Source organism: Tachypleus tridentatus, chromosome 10 (genome assembly GCF_004210375.1).
Source record: "Tachypleus tridentatus isolate NWPU-2018 chromosome 10, ASM421037v1, whole genome shotgun sequence".
NCBI classification, from domain to species: domain Eukaryota; kingdom Metazoa; phylum Arthropoda; class Merostomata; order Xiphosura; family Limulidae; genus Tachypleus; species Tachypleus tridentatus.
The window spans coordinates 55,760,900-55,779,944 of NC_134834.1; the positions used below are offsets into that span (position 1 = coordinate 55,760,900).

The 19,045-nt window shown below is 34.9% G+C and overlaps 1 protein-coding gene across 11 annotated transcripts in view; it reads left to right on the forward strand.

Moving 5' to 3' along the window:
- Positions 1-19,045, forward strand: part of LOC143229332 (uncharacterized) — an 84,916-nt gene that overhangs the window by 46,302 nt on the left and 19,569 nt on the right. For 10 of the 11 annotated variants that reach the window (XM_076461510.1, XM_076461515.1, XM_076461511.1 and 7 more), the window contains 3 exons: positions 4,837-4,868; positions 10,633-10,840; positions 14,798-14,936. In XM_076461510.1, coding sequence (XP_076317625.1) covers positions 4,837-4,868; positions 10,633-10,840; positions 14,798-14,936 — 379 coding nt within the window. The remainder of the gene's footprint in view (positions 1-4,836; positions 4,869-10,632; positions 10,841-14,797; positions 14,937-19,045) is intronic. The other variant, XM_076461513.1, reaches the window with a different exon arrangement.

Below are 19,045 nucleotides of genomic sequence, written 5' to 3' on the forward strand. Positions count from 1 at the left end.
GCAACAACAGCTCAGCCATGAAGCTGTAGGCCACACAAGCTTGCACAACAGAACCACTATGTGATGAAGCGCATAGCTCGTAAACAGTCGTTTGTCCACAGTTCCAAATTGTGTCTGGAAGCCACGTCAGCACAAGGACTGTTCATCAAAAGCTTCATGGAATGGGTTTCCATGGTCGAGCAGCTGCACACGAGCCTAATATCACCATACACAATGCCAAGTGTCGGCTGGAGTGTTGTAAAGCAAACCACCATTGGACTCTGGAGTGATGAATCACGCTTCACTATCTGGCAGTCTGATGGGTGAATCTGGGTTTGGCAGATGCCAGGAGAATGCTACCTGACTGAATGCTTAGTGCCAACTGTAAAGTTTTGTGGAGGAGGAATAATGGTCTGGGGCTGTTTTTCATAGTTTGGGCTAGGCTCTTTAGTTCTAGTGAAGGGAAATCTTAATGCTACAGCATACAATGACATTCTAGAAAATTGTGTGCTTCTAACTTTGTGGAAACAGTTTGAGGAAGGTCATTTTTTGTTTCAGTATGACAGTACCCCCATGTACAAAGTGAGGTCCATAAAGACATGGTTTGTTGAGGTTGGTGTAGAAGAACTGGCCTGCACAGAGCCCAGACCTCAACTCTATCAAATACCTTTGGGATGAATTGGAACGCCAACTGCGAGGCAGCCCTTCTCGTCCGACATCAGTGCCCAACCTCACTGATGCTTTTGTGGCTGAATAGGAGCGAATCCCTGCAGCCATGCTTCAAAATCAAGTGAAAACCCTTGCCAGAAGAGTGCTGTTATAGCAGCAAAGGGGAAACAACTCCATATCAATAGCCCTGTTTTTGGAATGAGATGTTCAACAAGCACATATGGGTGTGATGGTCAAGTGTCCATATACTTTTGGGTGTGTAGTGTATATATACACAAACAGTATTATGCAGAAGTGTTAAGATGAAATTATTATGTCATTATATCCATTTTGTGTAGCTGTTTTTTCATGCCATTACAAAATGTAAATTTCAGCACTATAGTAATGTTTCACTGATCCATATTGACAACTAAATAAGCCTGGGTGAGAATTTTTTAGAATTCCCATGTACTTGTATCAAGAGCATGTCATTAGTGTTCTACTTAAATGAACATACTGATCAAATTTAGGGCCTGAAATAACTGTTATGGTACCCCATGCAGTGTCTTAACTATATAAAAGGAGCTATCATATTGTTCTAGTATATGCCAGAAGAAATCAGTTTAATGGCACTCCACAAGTAAACCTTAATAAAAACAGTGATGAACATTATATTAAGTTTTACTATCCTGCCACAACATGAGAAGTGTAGAGAATTGTTAGTAGAGCAGAGAATTTGTGTAAAAGCTTTACATGATGCTGGTTGGTCTCTCTGATTTTAAATGCTCCCCAAGTATTGTTAAGTACACCCTAGATCATGAGACCAAGACAAATAAATTTAAATATAGGAAAGGAAAATGAAGAACACCTGAGGTGAGTGATACTGATGTTAAGTATCTTTGTTTATGCAACCTTTGGGGCAGAAGGAAGACTGTCACTGATCAAGCAAGAGATAAATGATCATGTACCAAGTCACAGAGAAGTGTCCAGGTCTACAGTATCAAGAAAAATCAATGAGAATGAAATAGAATATTTGGACTTATAGCAGTTAAAAATTCTTTACTTATTGTCAAGAGACTGAAATTTGGTAAAAACAAATACAAAAATTAGACTGTTGGTGAGTGGAAAAGGGTATTATGGATGGATGAGTCCATGTTTGAAATATTTGGTTCAAAGTGTAGGTTGTACATCTTGTGAATGAAAGGTTAAAGATACATGCTACCATAAAGTATGGGGGAGGCAGTGTGATTGTTTTTCTGCTGATGTGATGGAAGATACTTGCGAAATAGATGGAATAATGGACCAGCACAACTGTTATCAGAATCTGATCCATCATGGTATATCCAGTAGTTTGCATTGTATTGGAAATGTTTTCTACTACCAGAAAGACAATGACTCCAACTCCTCATCCAAACTATACAGAAATTACTTAGCTGGAGTCATTCAAGTGATGCAGTGGGCCTGCCCACAGAACCCTGATCTCAACCCAACTGAACAGATTTGGGATTTGATAGACCAAAACTTGCAAATCAAAAGCTTCTTCCAGAAAAACTTGATGGGAATGTATAAGTAACATTTGGAGAAAAATCACAAAAGACATTGTGAGCATATATTTTGAAACAATTATTAAAATTGCAGTTATTAAAATAAACAAGGGACAGACAAAATACTAACTGTTTGATGAACCTAAGCACTTTCACTGAGCTTCTGTTGTACTAAACATGAAGATTAATAAAAGTTTGATGTTTCATCTGTGATTATCTTCTGTTGTTCTTTGAAAGTAGCCTTAAATGTAATATTTGACTTTGCTTTGTCCTAATACTTTTGCATGGTACAGTATTTATGTATGTATACATATTTTTGTGTGAGCATAGACACACACAGATATTAAAATGTTTGTTATAATTTTTGTTACTTGTTAGAAAGTGCCTGGCAATATTCATGCTAAAAGACCATTAAAAAGATTAAATAGAAACTGAAGTACACTTATTTATCAAAAGTATTTAATTAAAGTTTCATTGAATAACATTTGATGTTAAATTTTGTATAAGGCTGACTAGTATATGAAGTATACACCCTTGTGCACATTAATTGAAACAAGTCAGAAACTTACCATTTTTTTCAGTTTTTTGCATTTTATTTCTAAGAATCCAAAAATTACTCACAAATTAATACATGATATGACCACCTTTATTTTTCAGAAGATCATTAATCTGCTTTGGAAATGGGTCCACGAGGTGACTGCAATCTTTACTAATTTTTGGATCGTGGTACCACACCTCATTATGGCCTCAATTAGCTTATCTTTTGTAGTACAGTCTTTTCCCTGAAGTCTTTCTGTACAAATCACTCAAAGATTTTCAATAGTATTTGAGTCCAGAGAGTTTCCAGGCCAGTCCAGCACCTTTATTTGCATTGTAGTCATAAAATTCTTCACACGTTTTGATGTGTGGCACGGAACCAGATCTTGCTAAAAATGCCAGATCCATCTGGAAATCTCTCTTTCAATTCTGGAACGACTCTTCTCTGCAAAACTTCGATGTACTGTGATTCCTCGCATCATACCTCCTACGATCTGTAAATCTCCAACGCCATAGTAGCTGAAAAAGCCCCAAAACATTTTCTTCAAGGGATGTTTTATGAACTGATTGAAGTGAGATTCTCAAAGTTTCTCACCTGGAGATCTGCAAACATACAGACTTCTTTAACCCTGTACAAAGAAATGAGTCTTGCCACTGAATAACACCTTCCTCTATTGTTCTTGCATCCAGTTCTTTGTATTTCAGACCCCATTGATACCGTTTTTTCTTCATTGAGTTGGTAAGAAGTTGTTTTTTGACTGGTCTCCTTGCCCTTCTAACGCAATTTTGAATGACGTAATATTTCTCAAAATTTCGTCATATATTCCAAAAATAGATTGACCATACTGCAAAACACAGTTAATGACGCTGTCTGTGTGAAAAAATGACTATTAAAGGAAATCAGCAGGTCCAGCGAGCCTGCACCAGCCACCATGCTGAAAATATTGTAAAATGACCATTTCTTTCAATTAGTTTGCACAAGGGTGTACTAATCATACTTCTGCAGAGTCCCTGAATGTTTCATTTCAAGAGCAAGTAAAACCAAAATTAAATTTAAGAAATATTTGTATTTCATGATTTTGAAGTTCATATGTGACTGTGTCATAGCCTACAGAGTGCACATGTTACTTAAGTCATGATAATACAAATTACAGTGTTAAGCATTCCTTATGTGACATAATTTTAATGTTTATTAGCCGACTGACAGACAATTCATTACTGTATCGTGGTGCAAATAGTTAAAACAGCCTTACGCCCCTTTTGGGGAATATTATTTATCTCTTAGTTACATTTAACATAATTGTATTTCAATTAGAATAGTTACTTTCGTACTAATTATTATATTATTCTGTTATTATTTCTCTTGTATCTTCATAAACATTTTTTTTTGCTGTACTATGTGTACTTTTCTATTACCTAATGCTACAGCTAAATAAGTAATGAGCCAAAGTAATTTATTTCCAATGTCAGTTGACTCCTTATAGTGTAAGGATCAAGGACTGAAGCTAGATATCTTAAGCTAGCAAAATTTTGTAATATCTATGAGGTTAATGCCAAAATTATTGCTCTTACAGCAGGAGTATGAACAGATGAAGTAAATCATTTTGAGATTTATATATTTAAGTAAGAATTTAAAAACAGTAATTGAATTAGTTATACTTATCACTTGATTGACATTTCAGTTAAGGTCTGTGTACTTAGATTGCTTTACAGTCAGTTATTCATAATTGTCATACATGGATTGAAGATAGCTGAAATTGTGAAGTTGTTATTCAGTCATTAATAACATTAAGCTTTAAAATCGTCCTTGAACGTTATTTTCATATTTTGCACGAGCAAGAAATTTTTGTAATGTGTTATTTAAAAATTCATTTCCATTGTGATGAAATACTCTGCAGATTTAAGTAGTCACATTTGACACGAAGGTAGAAATTAATAATTATATTCTTCTGTTGTACTTTCTTTCTTTTACTGTTTTTTTAAATTGATGATCTTTGAACTCATCAATGTTTGAGTTTCATACTAAGCTTTATGCAATTTTGTCCAAATTTTTTGCCTAATGACATTTCTTTAACATTATTAAAGAGACATAAAACTGATTTTGTTTTTGTTTTTTTGTTTTTTCCAGTTGAAGTATTTTGAGCCTGTATGGGGGAAAAAGTAAGTAAAATCATTTAAAACTGTTAATCTGTATCTATATTTTGTACTCATAGTTATGTTGTATGATATTATTATTTTGTTATTGATCTAGGCAATATTAAACATTTTTAAAATATCATATGAAATTTTGTTTGACTTTTTTTTTTCAAATATTTTTTTTGTTTTTGTGTATTTTGGATTTGATATGATGCTAGCTTTTGTATGACCAATACAACTGAAAAGTTTAGATTTTTTCTGTTTTTTCCAAATACACTGTGATTAAGAATTTGTGCAAAGTAAATTGTTGAAATGCTGTATTAAAAAGTTTTTCTCCAAAGTGGACTAACCTCTTTGGTGTTTCAATATTGCAAAACTATTAACTGATGGCAATAAAAACAATTCATGAACACAATTTTTTTATAGGACTTTTAACATGGATTACAATATCTTGTTCATGTATAGGTCATTGCCAATAAGATATCTTGCTTTCTCTCACAAAAAGCTCTTTCTATTAGTACTACTCTTTATTGGCACACATTTTTTCACTTGTCGCTAGCTTTGTAACTCCTACTTCTTTCTGCATATCTATGTGTGAGTAGTCATGCATCAACCCTCCACTGATAGGAGTGTGGCACTGCCCTGACCATAACTAGCATAATAATGCACCTTTTAATCACTTCTCATTTGGCATACAAAGCTGTTTGCCCCTACTTGCAATTTAGTTTTGATATATTTGCATTTTTCCTTATTTTGTTTTTATGGAGTTGCTATTTAAATTTCATTATTTACTCTCCCTTTTCTACTTTTTTGTTATGGCAGATTTCCTTTATGTGAATTCTCCCTCTTAACCAGATATTGGGATTCATGTGTCTCCCATGTATGTTGGCTTATTGTGTGTTTACTTTTCTCATTCCATATACCAAGCACAGGGTTCAGATCCTAATGTTTCTGTTGCATTTCCCTACTTCAGTTCTTTCTTTCCATTTAGTATGTTATACATTACTATCTGTACTTAATTCTCCATTCATCTTTTTGGTTGGAGTGGTTCTGTAATTTCATTATTTGCTTTTCTTTTAGCCAGAGTTATCTTCTTGTTGTTACAATGGCACTTATTTCCTTCTTAGCCTCACTTTAAAATGGGGCTGTGATGTAGTATAGTTCTTCTTGGTCAGGATCTTTTTTTATTTAGAGTTGTTTTACCCTCTTCTTTATGTGCTTTGTGCATGGCACTTTTTTCTCTCACGGGTGTTATGGTCTTCCTACCTATTTGAAGATAGAAGTTGTTTCACTTGTCTGCTCTGATATCACTATCCTCAGTAAGATTTCATTTCTTCCCAGCAATAGTTATAAGTCACTTGGGTCTCAATTCTCCAGGGACCCTTCTGAAAGGTTTTCATTCTCATTAATAGTTTTCACTTCTTTTTTATGGATGGCTAAGGTAAATGAGCAAGACACATGTTCTCCATGGGTCTGTATGTTTTCTGTGTAAGTTGTTTTTAGTTGGCTTTGCCTTGGCTCCCCATGTTTTCAGCTAAGTGGTCTAGACCTTTTCCCACCTGCTTTCTTCTCTTACCTCAGTGTACACTTTTTCAGGGTCTGCTGGATACTCAGCTTTGTCACTGGCTGTATCTACTCTTCATACACAGTTTCTGCTTTGAAAAGTTGGCTATGTGGACTGGCTCATCATTCTGGAGATTTCATTCATTACTGATGACCAATTTTTAGGTGTTTTGGTGTATTTTTCTTCTCAGTTTTGTATTGAGACCAACATTCTTCCCTTTTATTTAGATCTCTGGTATGTTCTCTAGGTAGCTTCTCATCTTCTCCCTCTCCTTTTTGCATGTGAACTTCTCATTTGTTTAAGGGCATTTACTTCTCTTACAGTTTTATTTCTCTTGATCATGTCAATATACACCATCCTCTGTTGGTTTTGCTTCAGTAGATGCTGTCTTGTTTGGGATTCCTTGGATGCTCATCTTACCCTTTACCTTCACCAACTGTCTGTGGTGACTGTTGGTTAGATAGGACTAAGACTGTTGCTGGGTTTCCTCTTTATCTTCATCTATATTGTCACTTTATCTATTTGGGAAACATCTCTTGACACCTGGGTGTTTTGGGGGTGGAGAACTCTTTATAACATATCTCTCTATATTATTTTCATGATGCTTCTTGCTGTTTGTTGAACAGTACTCTCCTTTCTACTGATTTTTTGAGACAAGGTGGTGATTTCTTATTCCAACAATTCCAATGCAGAGTCCTACATCACCTGGATGGCAGCATTTGGCCTAGTGTCCTTTCTTTTTGATCTTTGGATCTCCTATATATTGTGGCCTCTGTTATTACTTGTGAAGACCTTTAATCTGTTTGTGAATTGGTTATCGCTTCTGACAGGATTTTCCCAACAGAATAATCTTCTGATCTTCAGATGTAGTGTGTGCTTTTGGGTATTCCAATTTTGGTTGTTTTTGCATTTCATCTAAATACATACCTTACCCAATGTTTGACCTTCTGTTCCTTATTCCTTAGCAGGTGTAATGGTTGCTCTCTCTCAGGATTTAACATTTCATTCTCTCTATAAATGTTCACCTGTTCATCATCTTCCTTGTGTACTCTCTGTAATTTAGAACTTCTTGTTGAGTTAGGCTGGTGGCACTGCAATGACTGACTCTTGTATGGTTTCCATTTCTGTAATAGTCTTAGATATCAGCTCCCCGTCATCTGCTTTTATCTCCTTCAGACATACCTGGGTGTCTGATGCCCATCCGTTTCATCTTCATGCATGGCTTTTATTTTTGTTCCTTGCTAGAAGGTTGGGTGTTTCCAGGCATATCATTTCCTTGGTTTTTTCCATCCAGTTTGTTTTTCCTCTTTCATGGTTTCTTAGATTTATTGATATACAATACATACTGGATCTATACATTCAGGTTATTGTCATTTCATTACTTCCATTCCTCATGTCATTTTCTTTCTCTCTTAGCCTTCTAACAGAATACCTATCTGTTTCCACTGTTGTGGGCTTTCAGGTGGTTTTTATCTTCAGTTTTTGGTTTGACAGTTTTACTTTGTGTTTCTTTCTCATTTCCAGGCTATGTTATTTCATTCATTTTCCTTGCTTGTACTCACTTCCTACCTGGCTTCTCTTCAGGATTTAGAACCTTATTTTGTCATTTGTGCTTTTAATAATTCTTCATTTGATATTTTGCGATCAAATTCATTAATTTATAGTATTTGGTATTTCTGTTCCTCATGGTTAGCCTGTAGTCACTGTTTTTCCAGTTTGTTTTGTGATCAGGTTTTACTCTGTTTGTTCCTGTCCTTTCTTTTATCAACTTCATTTTGTCTGCTTTAAAAAAATAAATAATGTTTGGATTCCCATCCTTTCCCACATTTAGGTCCATTCTATTCCTGTCTAGTTCCATTGCAATGTCAGGACTCTTGGATTTCTAACACATCCATTTTGTTATTCAGTACCTCTTTAGTCAGTTTATTTGTGTTTGGAATTTCACCTTTTCCCATAATTCCCCTCCTCTCCACTCCTCTTATTGGTTGGATTTGCCTGGCATGTCCTTCCTTTACAGTGGATGTCCGTTCCCCTTTTTTTTTTTTTCTCCTGTCAGATCTGTCACTTTGCCACATCGCTGGCTGGTCTTTTTGTGTCTTTCCTGAGAGGACAGTATTGGGGTAGGTACATGGGCTACTCCATTTGTTTTTCATTTCTTTACAAGAACCTTTTGCTATTTATGTTTTAAATCCCATTCTATAGTGAGTAATGACTGACCAGGTATACGTGGTCTGCTTTGTACATTTTGTAACCATGCTACGTGACTAGAATGTTGAGGTACTTAATATGACAGACCTGATCTACAATTCCAGATGCTATCAGGTGTAGGTCATGTGACTGTATCTTTGCATCAGTATCACCTATTGTAACTGAAATAATGTAACACATCACAGGATTATATTTTTCGTACCATTGAGATGGAATGTTCTATATGACCAGATGTTGGTATATATGGACTTTTGCTTCATAAATATGTTTGTTTCACACCATAAGCTCATGTTCATGGGTAAAGCAGACAGGAATTACTGCCCACCTCTAATATTCCATAGCACTGAGTAGTTTCCCACTGCAAACCTGAGGTACAATTCCATATTTTGCCAGGTGTTGGTTGATGGACTCTGTTCATGTGGTAGCACTGTTTTTCCAAATAAGATATTTCAGTCACCTATTGCATTGTCTCTGTTACTGTAGTCCTCTGGACTCTTCATTGCATTTTGTCTCCTTTTCTTCTTATGATATGTGGAAGTACATTGCACAGTTCCTAGTTGCTGTGGTGGTAGACTCTGAAGACCAGTTTCCCAAGTGAAACACAATTCCACTCAGTTGAGTAGGGCATTCTTTTTGTGTGAATCGCATGACACCCTTTCTACTCCAGATCTGATGTACAATTTTAGATGCTACTAGATGTTGGTTGTAATACTCCAACATATATCTGTGTGTTGCAGTTTTTCCCTCCAGCTAAGGTATTCTCCTTCCTACCATGCTCCAGATATCAGTTTCTGGTTGGGTCAGGTGTTGGTTGGAAATGATCTAGCAACATGAGTCCTCACCTGTGTTTGGTTGGTACCCTCCTCCTACTTCAAACTGGACAATAACTTCCGAATCTGCCAGGCTTTGAACTGAAGATGCAGCCTCACATTGAGGTCCCTCTTCTCTTCCTAGTGTGCACTGGATGTCAGTTTCCAGTGAGTTCGGTGTAAGTTGAAGTCAGACAAAACACATGAAATTCTGAATGTATAAGGCTGGATTTCTTGTTTCTACTGCAGACTAGAAGAGATATTTTCAACACCACCATGTTTTGGACAAGAAATGAATGCTTTCTGAACTCCACTTACTTTTTAGTATCTGCTCGGTGTCAGTTCCTCGTGGATTTTGTGTTGGAGGTGCACATGTGCAGAGATTGATGTTTAGTATGGAAGCTTGCCTTCTCTCCCAATATCCACTTTTGAGGTGAAAGGTAGAGGACAATCTTTCCACTGCAAATCTGCAGCACAATTTCATGTGCTGCTAGTTGTTGGTCGAGCTCTAACGTTTATTTACAGTCTATCACACCCTAACAACTTGACACTTAAGAGCTCAATAAGTAGTGAAAACATTTTGGAATCCATCTGTGATTCTTCCCTTTCATTTTACTAACACTTTATTGAGTATACCTGGATTATAAGTGGTGCAATCTCCCTCTGGCATGATGTTTCCTTTTCCACACCATATGGTCTTTTTTTGGGCACTTTCTAAAGGAGGATTATCTTTTTACTGGTCCTCATCTAGTTCAGTGTGGGATTCTAGTTTTTTGTGAGAGGACGTATGATATTGCATCAGAAGGTAACATTATCCTAAATTGAAAATAAATTTCCAAATAGATATTAACATCCTTTTACATTACTCATCCATCCTCCCATTTCCAGTCTTTTGGATGTCTTGGTCATAGCCAATATCTAATAAATTATTAGCTGATCCATTATTAGAGAGGATTAGTTGGGATAAAGGTACTGTCACACTCCTATTGGTGAAGGGTTGCTACATGGTCTTTTGAATGAAGATATACATAAGTAAATGCAGGTTACAAAGCTAGTGGAGAGTAAAAAAAAACTGCTGATAGAGGGCAATATTAACTAAGAAAGACTTGTAAGAGGAGGTAAGTATCTACTGTTCAGAAATACATTTTCAGTTTAGGAAACTGTTAACTTTTAGTACATTAAACCCATTTTTGTTTTCGATCTTTAGAAGTATTGTTGATATTAGTGACCAAGGAAAAACTTCTTCATTTCGGATGGGAACTTCTTCATTAAAGTCATCTCTGAACACCCCAACTAAACATGTTCCTACAATTAAAATCAAACCTGTGGTGAAAAAGAACCGACTTGTGCCTGCCATATTAAAGCACCGACCACAAGGAACAACCATTTCCAGTGGTTTGGGAAACCCTCTTCAGGTAAGAAGCAGTAAAAGACTGAAAAGAAAAAAATGTATTGTCATTATAAAGAACATACCATATATGTGTACACTACAATGTACATCGAGGTCTTTTTGACTGCCAGCATGAAAATTTGTCATAAGTACTATATATGACTCATAAAAACTCAGCAGCAGTTCATTGGTTGTTCAGAGTGAACTTCTATTTTCAACTTAGAAATATCTCTCTAATTCTTCACACTTCCAGTTGTCTTAAACATATTTTTTAGGCATAATGTCACAATTCTGGAGCTTGTTGAATATTACTTGAATTATTATGAATTTTAACATTATTGTATTCTTTTGTCCTTTCTCATGTTGAATTGATGTAGAACTCTCATACATTGGGCAATGAAATTTGTAAACTACAGAAGAACTTCTGTGTGAAGACTAATGCTGTCTTTAACTGAGAATTGATTTGTGTTAAGTTCTTGTGACTGTGTTCAATTTTTTTTATTTCAAGTCCTCTGCTGGTACAGCAGTAAATCTACAGATTTACAACACTAAAATCAGAGGTTTGATTCCCCTTGGTGGACTAAGAAAATAGCCTGATGTGGCTTTGCTATAAGAAAACACACACACCCTTTATTTAAATAAGTGAATACCAGTATACAGAAGATCTTTAAACACTTGTATTTTAGGAACATTGAAATTCATAAGTGTATAACTAGAATGGCATTTCAGTTTTTTTTTCAAAATGAGTTCAACAAACCATTTTGGAAAACAACAACTATTCAACAGTTAGTAAATTTTCTTTAAAATGGTGTGTTACAAAGCTCTTAAAGTGAAAGTATAGTCTGTTTTAGGTGGGTTGGTTATAGATTCTGATCTCAAGATTTCTTTGCTTGTTATGCACTAAAGTTTCCAGAAAGGCCATGCATCAGTTCTCACAAATAAAGTTTATATTTGCATGCTTACTGTTTATATAGTTGAAACACTGTGCCAGTTATTTTCCTTGTTTAAATACTTCAAAGATGTTATCTGCATAACATTTTATAAACAAGTGGTTTAAATTCTGGAGGACAGTCATCTAAATAAATTTTACCATGAGAGCACATAATTATGTTATCCATGATTAAAGCTAAGCTCAAGCTTGTGTTAATGCTGTCTGGTTTTTTTGTAGAAGTCACCATTAAGTTAAAAGAATATTTCTTTCGTTGTAAATTCTGTCAAGCTTTTAAATGTTTATTTAAACCTTTTACAAAGTTACTTTTATCAGTACTAAATCAGGCTTAAATCAGTAGAATCTTAATATTTAGAATTTCTGTAAGGACACCATCAAGTCTAATATTAGTCATCCTTTCACAAAAGTTGAAACTGTTTAGAGTGTATCTTTTAGAAATAAAATCAGTTAAGAAAGAACCTGTATTTTAGAAATAATGGGTTGAATAGGACAGCTCATAAATATTTGGTAACTGATACAGAGTATCTGCTTGAGAAATGTCATTATTGATTTTCTTTAGTAACATTCTGTTTTTTCAAGCTTAACAAATAATGTATTTATTTTCTCTTAACAGATGCTATTAAAAAATTAAAATTAGACTCTTTTCACTGAGAAAAACAAATTAACCAACCAACCAACAAACTGTTGATGAGATCTCATTACCCTTATAACACTGGTTCTTAACCTTGTTGGAGATACTGAACCCCAGAAGTTTCATACTTGCATTCACTGAACCCTTCGTAATTGGAAAAAATAAAATATGATTTTTTCAAATTCAAAACAGAAGTAGATATTTTATTAGTGCACAAAATGAACCATGCATCAGTTGCACACAATATCATTGTGTTCAAAAAACAAAACCAACAAAACATGAATTTCACACAAAAACAAAAACATAACTCAATGAATATTTACTGCAAATCATTGTGATGTTTGCTGTTGCCTTTTAGAGACAAGTTCAGAAATGTGTGGCTTCACTTTGGCAAGTGCCACTCTCATATCATTTTCACAACAAAGTCTGTTTCTTTTTTTCGTTTTTATGTCTACCATCTTCGAAAAGGATTGCTTGCAAAAATATGTTGTAACAAACGGTATGAGTATCTCAAGGGCTTTCTTAGCAATAAGAGGTAACACTACAATTTGGTGACACCGAAACGTTGTGAGCGTGGTTGTTCTGAAAAGTTGCTGTTGAACCTGGCTTTGCTGAAGTTCAATGATTTCATCGAGGTATTCATCATTGACATCTGGTGTCCCTACACTAAACGTGAACGGCTGTCTCACCCATGCTGGATATGATTCTCTGGTGGGGAAGTATCTGTGGAGAGACTTTGCTAGCTCATCTAAGTGCATGGCAATTGTTTGCATCAGTTCCCCGGGTACAGAAATGTCTCCAATTTCAAACTCATCTTCGATCTTATTTACACAGTTGTCCAGCAGGGGAAAGTTTGTGAAGTTATCATTCTCTGTTCGTTGTTTCCATAATGGTAGCTTTTTTGAAAAGCCTTCAGGTTTTCTTCTGCTTCGATGATGTTGACTCCACAACCCTGCATCTGTTGATTGAGAGCATTGAAGATATCGGCCATGTACGCCAAAATGAGAATAAACTCAGATTTTTCGAAGCAATCTGCATGTCAGTGTTGGTGCTCTCTCAAAAACAGGGCTAATTCCACACGCATGGCAAAAACATGATTCAGGACCTTTCCTCGGGATAACCTTCGAACGTTTCATTACACAGCTCTTTGAAGATGCGATACTTCACAGCACTATTTCGCACAAAGTTCACACATTCCACTACAATTTTTAATATTTCTGCCAGTTTTGAAGGCAAAGTTTTTGTTGCCAACGCATGCCTGTGCAGAACACTGCGTTACAATGATGTGTGGTGCATCGGCTTTTACCAGTGCACCAAAACCAGAGTTTTGTCCCAGCATCACTGGAGCTCCATTCAAACAAACTGCAGAAACTGTATCCCACAAAAGATCGTTGTCTCTGAAGAAGTCATTCACAAGTTTTTTCACATCGGCTGCCTTACTTTTTGTTGTAAGAAGCTTACATAATAAAAAATCTTCTTTTATCTCGTCATTCTTCACATAGCGCACGAATACAACAAGCTGGCTTAGATTGGAAACGTTGATGGTCTCAACGATGTGAGGCTGAATTTTGCTTGGCTTGAAATTTGATCTGCAACTACTTGAGCCAAGATGTCATTGCTCATGTCATCTATTCTGCTGCTGATGGTGTCATTTGAAAGAGAAATTTGGGATAACTTATTTTCAGCAGCTTTTCCCAGCATGATATTTGTCATTTTCAACGCAACTGGTTTTACGAGTGCTTCACCAGTGGTGTGTGGTTTTACTCAGAAGGAACATAATACCAACCTATAGCTATTTGAAATAAGAAAATATGTTTTCATGCTATTTAACAATTTTTTAAAGTATGTAGAGCTTTTCAGTTTTCACTGTTTTAAAGTTTCAATATTAAATGTACACCCTATAAACATTCAAGTTATTGTTTGTTTACTTAATACTAGATTTGGATCTAATTACAAACTGGATAGTTTGTTATGTATATATATATATATATATATATTATATAAGATATTAAGTAGTGTGCACAAAATAGTGTTCATGACTACATTATGAGTTGGAATGTGTATTATGTCTAGTTTTAAACTTTATTTACTGTTATTACACTTTCATTATAGATATTGTTTTTTATTGCAAAATAGTATATGGATTTAAGACTAATTTAATCTCCTCAGCTGGCCAAACTTGATATATTATTGGGTTTACAGCTGGAAATGGCATTAATACAATATATCCAGTTAATGAAATAATGTATTCTAATTTAAATAAGTATGAATTATATGTATTTGCTACCAGCATGATTTTCGGTTTTGATCTTTTGGTTAATGTTAGTGCATTGCTCAGTTGTAAATTTAACTGCCTTAAAAAATAGAATTATCAAATATATTGAGATAAAATTGTTGTTTAGAACAAAGTGACATCTCCAAAGGAAGTGGCCAATATATCCTCACCTCTCAAAAGGCCAACAAAGGTGATTGCTGACCCAGAGACCTCTGTGATCAAAAAACAGAAAACTAGTATCCTTCCAATTGCTCCAAAACCATCAGGTGAGAAGTTGCAATTATGTAGTCAAAATATAATGAGGATTCATAATTTTCTTGAATATAGATACTTGCAGTTATGTCAGAGGGAAATGATAATGGTTGATTATGCTCTATTAATCCCATACTAGTTTTGGACCTACTTTCTTCATTGGCAATTATGCTAAATTAGATGAATATGATTATGCACTTTTGTTTGACACCACACTTTCCACTGTAACAAGCTTCTGTAAAAGATAGTGAGTTAGGTCAGGTTTTGACCAAAGAAATTAACAAAAGCTCCTTGTAATTGAATTATGGGGCTTGAAATGTGTTTGAATGAGATTACTATGAGTTCACTTTCTTCTTCTCTCTGTCCAATGAAAACTATGGATCTTGAGGTGTGGTTGAAAGTTTGTGTGCATTCATGAACTTTAAATCTTTTCATATTAATAGGTAAGCGTTACTAGAATATATTGCCCAGCTTTGTTACAGTGGCTGTTGTGATGTTAGGTTTTTAATTTTATGACTATAACTTTCATGTAGCTTGAAGTTAGTTTGGGATGTTATTACTGTTTTAACATGCTGTTACGCATATTATTTTGCATGCGGAAGAATACTGAAGGCTCCATTCTGTTTTATGTAACAATTCTGTAATGTGAAGATCTGTATTTAGAATGGGCTGTGGCATTTTATCCTTCAGCAATATTGAAATATTGAATGGTCATGAATTTGCTTTGAACTCAGTATACACGTAATAAATATATTATTGACATCATTTTTCACTGTATTAGCATGTCTTGATTGTTCCCACCAAATGTAATCAACCCTATATTATCATGTATGCAAAGGAGTGTTTTATTACAAAAGCATTTAAATAATGGAATGAATGATTTGCTTGAATAAATATAATTTTTGTGCAGCATCTTATGTCTTCTCATTAACAGCTTTCCTCATTCAGCAGTATTCTCTACATGCACAACTTCTGCTCATTACTAGCCTTGAAACTCCTATCTCTATTCAATTACACTGTAAAATGTAACTAAGTGTGCGACAACCCAACACAAACAAGAGTGTGACATACACACATTCCTGTTTGCAGCTGTCTCCCTGTATATTGTAGAACCAAATTTTCACTTTTCAATTTTGTACAGTAGTGCTAAAATGATGTAATTTTAACTTGGATTTTAATTTAATTGACATTTATTGTTTTTTGTACTGGCTATTAAATAATTTGGTTGTGTTCCAAATGGTTTTACACAATGATAATCTCACTATCATTTGTTTATGTAAACATTTGGTTGAACAGGAGTTCTAAATTTTATTTCACTAACACAACTTTAGTAGTGACAAATATTATGTTTTAAACTGCTGTATCTCAAGCTACAGGCCTTTAACATTCGGATGTGGAAGTTGCAGTTTTTCAGCAGTATTTGGGGTCCATCATACTGTTGTCTGTTTCTTACAATTGTTGGTTGCATTGGATTTCCATACATGATAGCATGATTTCTTAGAAAAGAAGTGCTTTTTCCCTTCTTGTTTTTGAGTATGAGGTGAATGATAGAGGACTCTCTCACTTCTGTGGGTAAGATAATTTGTTTCCAGTACTGTTGGTTTTTGACTGGAGTTGACCTCCATTTTACAATCTGGATAAAGATGGTTGAGGACTATTCTTCTACCATGGATGGTATGATCTATTCCCAGTGTCACTTGTTTGGGTGGGACTGGAGATGACCTCTTGACTGCAGTCTGACATGCCTTATTCACTGTATACTTGAAACACACACTGCTCATTTTCGTATATGCTTTTTGTTCCCAGTGTAGTAACATGTTCATTCATCAGTATAAATAATTCATTCTAATGTGATGTGATTTCCCACGAATATGTTCCTCTGATGATAGAAGTCACACGTAATGGGCATTTTTCAGGTTCTTTTTGAAGAGTGCTCATCTAGCTAAATTTTGCACCAGTCCATTCACCAGGTCAGTATGGGATTGTAGCTGTTATGTGAATGGAAGTAATATATGATATTGGAAAGTGTATCTCAGAATGGCTGGTGTGGGTATTAACACCCTTATTGATAAGCAGAGAACAACATTTCGATCTTCCTAGGTCATCTTCAGATTAACAAAGAGAGAGTATAAACGGGTACTGGATTGTAGGGGGCATTGCACTTGGATGTTAGGTTATTAATTAGTATACGTATAAAGGTGTTTTTTTTTATATTGGCTTAATTTTGATTTCAGTTGTTGTATAAGTAGGGCTTCTTTGATTTTACGTTTGTTTATATTTGTTTCCCTATGTAGTATCTGGGTGTTTTCTATGGTAGTGTTTATTTGGCTTCCAGTGTTCAAAAACATGTGAAGGTGTTTTTTTGTGTTCTTTGAATCTAGTTTCCATTTTTCTGCTTGTTTCTCCAATATAGAATTTGTGGTAGTTGTTGCATTGTATTTTATAAATTATGTTGGTTTTTTGTTTGTCAGTGTAGTTTTTTCATAGCGTGTACTTTAGTTTTGTACCTGGTTTTTGAATAAATTTGGTGTTTACTGGAATGTTTTGCTTTGTTACAAGTTTTTTTTTTTCCAAATGTTGGTTATATATTCTTTGATGTCGGGAGCATATGGTATTCAGCAGTATAAGGTTTTGTAGTCTGTATATCTTGGGATTTGTTGTTTGTTTGTTGTTGGTCTAGATGTGTGCATATAATTTCTTTCCATGGTTTTTGGAGGAAATTTGTTGATGTTGATGTTGATGAAGTGTTGTTTTATTTCATTGATTTCATTGTCAATTTTATCAGGTGTGTATAGTTTTGCAGCTGTGTTTATTTGGTTTCTTAATGTCTCAAGTTTTTATTTTGTTTCATGTCCCAGGGAATGCATAATTCACTGTGGGTGAGTTTTCTGTGGAATTTCTGTTTTGAACTGTGCATCGGTTTTAGTGATCTTGAGGTTAAGAAAGGCTACCTGGTTTGTTTTTTGCCTGTTCACAAGTGAACTTAATGTTGGGGTACATCGAGTTAATGTGGTTGAAAAAAACCAAGTGTGTGTTCTGTAGATGTGAATCCAACCATTTATCATCAACATACTTGTACCAGTGTAGTGGTGTGTGTAAGACTGAATTAATCACTTGAGATTTAATCTGTGTCTTAAAAATGTTGGCTAGAATTGGTGACGGGATTCCTATACTTTGGCCATTTATTTGTAAGTGGTTTTAGTTATGGAAAATGAAGTTAGGTTTGATGGTAGTGAATTCTATAAGGGTTGATAATTTGTTGCTGGGGATGTGTATCAATGGGTTGGAGTCGTGGATATAAAGTTCTAAAGCTATCATGCAAACTTCAGTGGTTGGAACTTCTGTGAAGAGAGAGATTGCATCAAAACTGGCAGTTAAGGCTTTATGGTTTAGTTGATTAAGAACAGATCTAATGTTAAAAGAGTCTTTGGAAAAGGAGCCAGCTGATGTGGGTTTCTTGTCATCAAGGATATTGGAAGGTAATATTTTCATACATAGACAATATATTTATAATAGATATCTCCTCTCACACTTCATACACATCATGCCAACTTCCCAATGCTTCTTTTATGCCTAATCTTGAAATGAAGACTGGTTTCTACAGTATAAAATGAGCTAGTTGCAACAGTGTCCCACTTCTGTTGGTGGAGGGTTATCACATTCTTACTTGCAGTGTGTAACCATGGTGGGAATTTCAAGGTTGGTGGCAGGCTAATTATTTATGCGTATAAGAGGGCAACACTGAATAAGAACTATTATGAGAGTGGAGGTAAGTATCTATTGCAAATATATTTTCAGTGTAAGAAAATAAATATTTTAAACATATCACTGCCTTCATTTTGACTTATCAAAAATACTTGAACTGTAATATATATCATTTTAACAGCTTTGTAGTTGTATCATCTGCAACATTTCCTCAGTCTTTATAATATCATAAAACTTGTCTTTTGAACTCAGAGTGACTTTGAATTTTCAGTTCTTCAACTGATTATTTCAACTATTGTTTAATGAAGAGCTTTATTTGTTGTAATTGTTTCGTCTGTTACTGTGTTCTTTTTCTAATGAGTACTGTTTAATTAACTCCTTTATTGTGCATGTCACAAGGTTTATGACAACATACATA